The following is a 7,094-nucleotide window of genomic DNA, read 5'->3' on the forward strand; positions in this document are numbered from 1 at the left end:
ACCTAGCGTGTGAGGCTATGGCCAGCAAATCGTACATATTGCTATACAAAACACTATTTTGCATTGCTTTAGTAAAGTTGCTGGAGATAACCTGATAGGCATTAATTTTGTACCTTAATCTTGGGGCAGCTATGGTGACGTTACATATAGTATCGGCAGATCTTGTGATTGGTTTGTTTTCATAATCGAAGGGAGCTTGTCTCTGGATTAGTTTGAACTTGGCCATTGAGTAAGGCTTTGGTATGCTTTTTTTTTGTTTTTGTTCGCAACAATATAATGTATTGTAATCAGCCCATCAATGTCTCTAGGGCCTATGCTTCAAGCTGATCATGTCTTTTTATCTTGCGCATGGTTGTTTATGCAACAAATGTTGCACATGCTATATTGTAGCCAACTAACCTATCATTGGCACGTTTTATGTAGAGATTAAACGAAACTTGCGTCTGGTGAAACTTGGCAGGCAGATAATACTGTACCGGAAACATTGGTGTTTTTATGCCTTTTAACCGTATAAAACCAGAGTAACATGTCCAGGCCAATTTATATTTTTCGTAAGATAACCCAACATTCTGTAAAGAATCCTGAAAATGCTTAGAAATGAAGTCTATCTTGTGAAAATGGGTACCAACTACAGAGAAGCCTATGCTTTCCCAGTTTTTTAAGATACCATGAGTCCATGACACAATTATCTTTAGTTCAATTATCAGAAGGCAGATTCATAAAATTGTTACAATGAAAGACCGGCATGACAACCGTTTCAGAAAAGTGAGCTGGACAACAACCATACACAGCTCTAGATGCTATAGGTGCAACTGTACAAAACTTGTCAAGTTCTTACAAAGCTCACATCAGTAATATAACTGCAATACATTGACTTCTAGAAATCTAACAACTCGTTTATCAGATATATACTACAATGCTAGTAGTCAGCAAACAGTTCAGAAAGCTGCTCATCTGTCCATTCTGATACAACCTTTTTGCGTTTGAGATGTGATCCGCTGCTGGTATTAACATTTTCTTTCGGGGTTGAGAAGCAACCTATAGTGTTTGGAATACTCAAATTTTGCTGGGGATGCCCATCAGTACTGCAGCTTGATGTATGCTTGTTATGCGGATCTCCTACCAGCAATTTATCTTCCTTGTTACTTCCCAAACTAAACCTACCATAAATATCCCACGTTGAAGTGCAATTAGTTGAATCAGGTGTTGCACTGTGTTCATGAGAAACCTCAGTAACTGTCATCTCGTTACTGGGCATCATGTCTTCACGACCTAAAATTCTCATCATTGTATTGCTGGCAGAATCTTCGCCTTGACTTCTTTCAGAAGTATTTGGTGAAATCACTTGCTTAGCTGGGGCAGCACAATTTTTACTAAAAACCTGCAAATATTTGCATCGTTATACCCATGTCTTAAGAGAATTTCTGAAAAAAAATATAATTATGATGTAATGTGTTTGAGAACATTGTAATAGTGCTTCAATATTGACAAAAATGGCATCATGAAACTGTTGTGGTAAGATGGCTACGAACTTCAAGTCCTGACTCCTGAGATTTGGAAGGCAATTGAATTTAGGGAGATACCAAGTGCCATATTTTCTTCAGTGTAATAGTAGAACCACTGAATCATTAAAACTTCAAGACTTTATACGCGATACGCTGAGTCTAATCCCAAACTAATAGTTGACTGCAAAATTGTACCTGACAATGTGATTGCACTTGGTATATTGCCTTCAGACAATAGTTTGTAACTCATTAGGTTCAGTTGATAACTGGTATAATCAGATTCAAAAAATGGCTAAGCAGAACAGGAATACTTTTTGTACAAATACCAGAGTAGTTTACTTTGATTTATTTATTTTTACTTTGGTAGTAAATTATAAAAGGGGAGTGGGCAGATGAGTGCCAGAGGCTCCCACATGAGTGGGATCTAGAAAAAAGAATAAACTAAGGCAAGCCTTTCGCCCACAAATGTTGAGAGGCTCCTTCGAACCCACGACCTAGTGACTAGGTAAGAGCTCTCAACCACTATACCAGACCTACCTTTCATTAGTAAATTATATTGAATAATTTTGGTTTTAACAACAACTAAACTAGAAAAGCATCATCATGTATGTCAGAAGAGATATTACAGTAATCAGTAGCAATTTAAATGAATATGAAACTATGAATAATACCTTGATCACTTTTCCTTTGGTAACATTGAGGTAGCACAACTTGTCAGACGGACGGAAAACAGCTACCTGGACTTGAAAACATATTCAACAGTTGAACCAATCAGTTGCCACTAGACACCACACACAGTAGACTAGGTTGACAACAAAATAAGTCACAACTTAAGCACTTACCTTAATAAAAACAACAGCACACCCAATTGAGATATCATGGCCATTATTCTCCTCCAAAAGAACTTTCTTGTGAACTGAAGCACCGATTGAGTCGGTTGGATCCTACCAAGAGTAAGCAGTTGATATTCATCTCAACATTTCAATGGAGGTTTGGTTACAGAAAAGCACTTTTTTCATCGAACACACAGTGTGCGTCATTGTATTAAGAAGGGGTAAGGACCTGAAAACACACCCAGATACAACACATCAAAAAACACCCCTCCCCCCCCCCCCCCCACACACACACACAACGAACCCCACACAGCCTGCTCCACAACTAGAGCAGGAACAGAGCGCCTGCTTGCTTGCAGACACCCCCAACACTAAAGAAAAGAAAAGGCTAAACCACAGGGCCTCAGAGCCTGGAGGAAAGAAATCCCCTTAGCCCCAGCCAAAGACCACAAAAGTACTTCTTCCCTGGCTAGCTGAACAGCCACAACCAAGTTTGGAGGGGTACCGTGGAAGACAACACCATTGCTATGCTTCTACAACATCCATGCACCCAAAACGATCATAAAATCACAACCTTTCTTGCTCAGCCCACCTAGCCGAGCACTATTGATACACCACAGAGATCAAAATCATCCATATCCGGCCCTAGGTGAAAGTCCTGCAATCTAAAAGGCCTGAGCAGATCAAACCAAAACTGCCGCACAAAGGAGCAGCCCACCAATAGGTGGTTGATTGTCTCATCCTGTTGATCGCAGAGCGGACAAAGAAGCGACTGAGTCAATCTTCTTTTAGCCAACCTATCCGTTGTCCAGCATTTATTGTGAGCCACTAGCCACAAAACGAACCGGCATTTACTAGGAGCCTAGGTCTTCCAGATTCGATCAGCTTGCTTGAATAGCACCGAGCCTTAGAACATAGCTGTGTATGTCGATTTTGAAGAATAGTCACTGGAACTAGAAAACCTCCATACATGACGATCTCGCACATCAGGCTGGCAGCGAAAAGCCTTACAGGACCTCAACCAAATCCAATAGCTGCACCAAGAAAGCATAAGAAAGAGCTCCCTGAACATCTTGAACCCAATTCGAATTATGCAAAACATCTTTAACCAATCTTCTTTTGGTAACCTTCTTAGGGATAGAGGCAAACACTGTTGGGGCAAGCTCTTGGATGGAATGCTCGTGCAGCCATTTATCCGTCCAAAAGAGGGTGTTTAATCCATTACCAATCTCAGTGTACACAACAGATTTGAAGAGGCAAACCATTTCCTTTGGAATCTAAATTGGAAATTCAGCCCATGGTCTCCCAGGATCCAATTTCTGCAACCAAAGCCACTTGACTCTAAGAGCCCAACCAAACAGTTTCAGATTGAAAAGACCAAGACCACCCAACTCTTTAGGACGAGTGACTTTACTCCAAGCCAAAGAACAGTGCCCTCCCTTGACTTCTTTCCCCCCTTTCCAGAGAAAGGCCTTCCTTAACATGTCAATAGCGTTGATCGCCCATGTAGGAAGGTCCAATGCCATAGCCAAATACACAAATCTAGAAGTCATAACCGACTGAATATAAACAGACCAGACAGCCTTGGACATAAGTTGTTCCTTCCATCCCGGAAGCATGACCGCAATATGATCCATGATAGATTGCAGTTGCGGTCGAGAGTTTTAGAGTTAACGGAAGCCCAAGATATTTGCAAATTGCAAGGGAATTCAGATAATTGGCAAGGTAAAGATGCTTGCACTATGGCCAAATCCTCCCCACCACAGTGAATCGGGTAAACACTACTCTTCTGAATGTTGGTCTTAAGACCAGAGGTTTCACCAAATAGATGCAGAATCCCCTTAATTGCCCCAATATCAACAACATCCAGTCGTAAGAAGACAACCGCATCATCGACATATAAAGAAATTCGGTGGTGTAAGTCTCTTGAAGAAAGCGACTGGAGAACCCTTTCCTCAGAGGCTCGCTGCACTATAAGATTAAAGGCATCCATAACCAGGACAAAGAGCATTGGAGACAGAGGATCACCTTCCCGCAGACCCCGCCGATTTTATATGACTTCGCCCGGAGAGCCATTAAGCAAAATCTGAGTTGATGAAGTGGACAACAAACCGCAAATAATGTTGTACCAAATCTGTCCTAACCCAAGCCTTTGGAGAACTTCAATTGGAAAGGCCCAGGAAACACTATCAAACGCCTTAGAAATGTCCAATTTGAGCATAATTTGGGGCTGTTTTTGCTGCTGCAAAAAGCGAGCAGTTTGTTGTACCAACATAAAATTATCTTGGATAAACCTTTTCTTGATGAAAGCAGATTGATTTGGCAAGACAAGATGCTGCAGCTGACCAGCCAATCTATTAGTCATAAGCTTAGACACCAGCTTTGCAAAACTATGAATTAGGCTGATAGGTATAAAATCTTTGACTGTGTCAGCCCCCTCTTTTTTTTGGAATGAGAATGATGTAAGCGGAAAGAGACTTCATATTGGCATTTTGGCAAAATTTCTAGCCCAAATGCAAGATATTGCAGCCATGACATCAAACTCGATGATGGACCAACAGGCCTTGTAGAAACAAGCAAACGCAAATAGCCAACACTTGTAACTTTCACCGAGCACTTCACATCATTCACTCTCCACACCAGAGGCTTAGGCACCGAGCTCTCCCTCGACCAAGTTTGTAATCCACCCTGTTACAAATCTAATGCAGGGTACGTGAGATACCCCACTAGACGTAGGGACATTCCACCCAAACCAGTATAAAAATCTCGTGTCTACCTCGCACACCATCCGCACCGGACACGTAAAGCACTTAGGATTACTAGCTGGTGTTTTCAGAACACCGACACTAACGGTCCTAAATGATGGTAACATTGTTGGACAGATGAGTAGATGACAGAAGGTTAAGTCAGGGTAGCATCACCCTGCGTGTTGCCGTTTGTGCAATCAAGGAGCTGAGAACATCAATGACATTTTGACTTCCTGTGTAGTTGCAAAGGAAGTGTGGTTCATCATGTCACAGAAGCTGGGTTTACAAATTACAAGCTCTAGATTGTGATGAAGGCTTGGCTAGTATTTCTAAATGGTGGTGTTGTGCAATCAAAGGATGTGAACAAGCATCATAGAGAAAGAAGGCTCGAATACTTTGGTTATCCCGGTGGTATGACCGTATGAGAGTTATGGAATCATTGCAATGATTGCATCTTCGATGGAGCCTTTCCATGTACAAACTTGGTTGTGAGGGCAGTGGAAGAGGGTGCCTTATGGTGTGCAGCTGGGGCTGAAGACCCCACAAACCATTTTTTTCTAAGGACTGCTGTCTCAGTTTTGAAGTTGCTTCTTGTTTTGTTTAGTGGCGCACTTAATGAAAGGACTTGCAGCACCCCTGCTTGTTTCGCTGGCAAAAGAGTAACTAAAACGAAAACAAGACGGCACAGAGAGTTAAATGACGTGCTCAGCGCTAACCTTTAGAACCAAGAAGAGATCTCCGAGCCCGTTTGGCCTGCACAACGTCACCACCCCAGCCACCTGATGACAATGCACTGATGTCAACAGAGAACCCCAAAATATCCCCGCTAGGATAGAACGGAATGATCATGAAAAACTAAAAGCTTAGCAGGTGCGCAACACGCACCAAAGGTGCTCGAATCAATTCCTTGTTGTCCTTAATCGTCCTGATACCCGGCCGTTCCCACGCGCGGTCCTTCCCTGCATCCAAGCCAACAAATGCGGATAAATAAATCACACGGAGACAACCTCGCCACGAAACGCGAAGGAAGGCATTCACTGAATTACTCCTCACCAAGGAACTGGAGAGCGCAGAGCCACGGGGGCAGCAGGAAGTCGGCGTCCCCGCGTCTCGATGAGAGAGGCGGACGGGGGGCGGAGCGGGGAAGAATCGTGTCCTGGACGGCGGCAGTGGGGCCGGGGATGCGGTGGGGCTGGTGGTGGAAAGAGTGCGGGGGTTTGTCCTGCTGGGGCTGGGAGGCGGTGGCGTCGAATGAGTAGGGGAGGGGAGGGGGAACGAAGCAGATGTCGGAGTCATCCAGGTCCAGCGCGTCCTCCCAGGTGGCAGTCTCTTCTTTCCCGGCCGCTACATTAGCGGCGGCGGCGGCGGCGGGGCAAGGGAGTTGCGCCATGACGAGAGGGAAGGAAGATGAGGCGGCACCGCTGATGTGGTGGTGCTAGTTCGGTTCGTTGAGCTAGACCAGGTTTTTAGTTACCTCGCATATCTCCGTGGACCTGGGCTCGGTGCACCGACAGGCCCATTATATAATCTTTACTACTCTATAAGAGACCAGTGTAGGCGTGCACAGTTCGCACGTTCTGCCCTCCTGCGCGACCCTCTTCCCTTGCTCCGCCTGACCGTGATTCTCGCCGGCAAACCCGACTATCATCCTCCTCCCCTACCTCCCTTCCATCTTCGGCCGCCCTTCCTTACTCATCCCCGCGCCTCTTCCATGCCTCCGCCTCCCGCCCCCGTCCTCCCTGTCCGAGATCCCCGCCCCCAACCGAGCAGGCAGTCTCAATCTCGCATCCGTCAATCCCACGACAAAAAGAGAGAGAAAATCCAGCGTGCCGGGGAGCGGGCAGAGAGCCTCGGAGAACCCACCCACCCTCCTCGACGCGGTGCAGCAGTCAACAGAGAGGGAGGAGAGAGCGCGGCACGGGGCACCCACCTCCGATCGCAGACGACGAGGTTGCCCCCGTCGAAACAGATGAAGCAGACGACCTCCTCCTCGTCCTCCCTTTGCCTGG

At 45.1% G+C, this 7,094-nt stretch overlaps 1 protein-coding gene across 2 annotated transcripts; it reads right to left on the minus strand.

The window, feature by feature from the left end:
- Positions 1-677: 677 nt before the first annotated feature.
- LOC100272709 (uncharacterized) lies at positions 678-6,508 on the minus strand. 2 transcript variants are annotated; one of them, NM_001360104.1, is made up of 6 exons: positions 6,139-6,508; positions 5,971-6,044; positions 5,802-5,864; positions 2,348-2,449; positions 2,177-2,242; positions 678-1,381 (listed from the first exon to the last, which is right to left on the minus strand). In NM_001360104.1, exons 1-6 carry the CDS (start codon positions 6,473-6,475, stop codon positions 920-922), a joined length of 1,104 nt encoding a protein of 367 aa, NP_001347033.1. In that variant the 5' UTR covers positions 6,476-6,508; the 3' UTR covers positions 678-919. The 2 variants fall into 2 exon arrangements, with proteins under 2 accessions (NP_001347033.1, NP_001140634.1); NM_001147162.1 differs by having other exon boundaries at positions 759-1,381; positions 2,177-2,247; positions 6,139-6,499.
- Between the last annotated feature and the right edge of the window lie 586 nt (positions 6,509-7,094).

Source organism: Zea mays, chromosome 7 (genome assembly GCF_902167145.1).
Source record: "Zea mays cultivar B73 chromosome 7, Zm-B73-REFERENCE-NAM-5.0, whole genome shotgun sequence".
NCBI lineage: Eukaryota > Viridiplantae > Streptophyta > Magnoliopsida > Poales > Poaceae > Zea > Zea mays.

Bases quoted from the DNA above. Each gene is read 5' to 3' on its own strand.
- LOC100272709 (NM_001360104.1), bottom strand. From the start codon at position 6,475: ATGGCGCAACTCCCTTGCCCCGCCGCCGCCGCCGCCGCTAATGTAGCG. The intron at 6,045-6,138 runs GTGAGGAGTAAT...GCTTGGATGCAG, and splicing joins CTGCGCTCTCCAGTTCCTTG to GGAAGGACCGCGCGTGGGAA. The intron at 1,382-2,176 runs GTATTATTCATA...AAATATTTGCAG, and splicing joins CCAAAGGAAAAGTGATCAAG to GTTTTTAGTAAAAATTGTGC.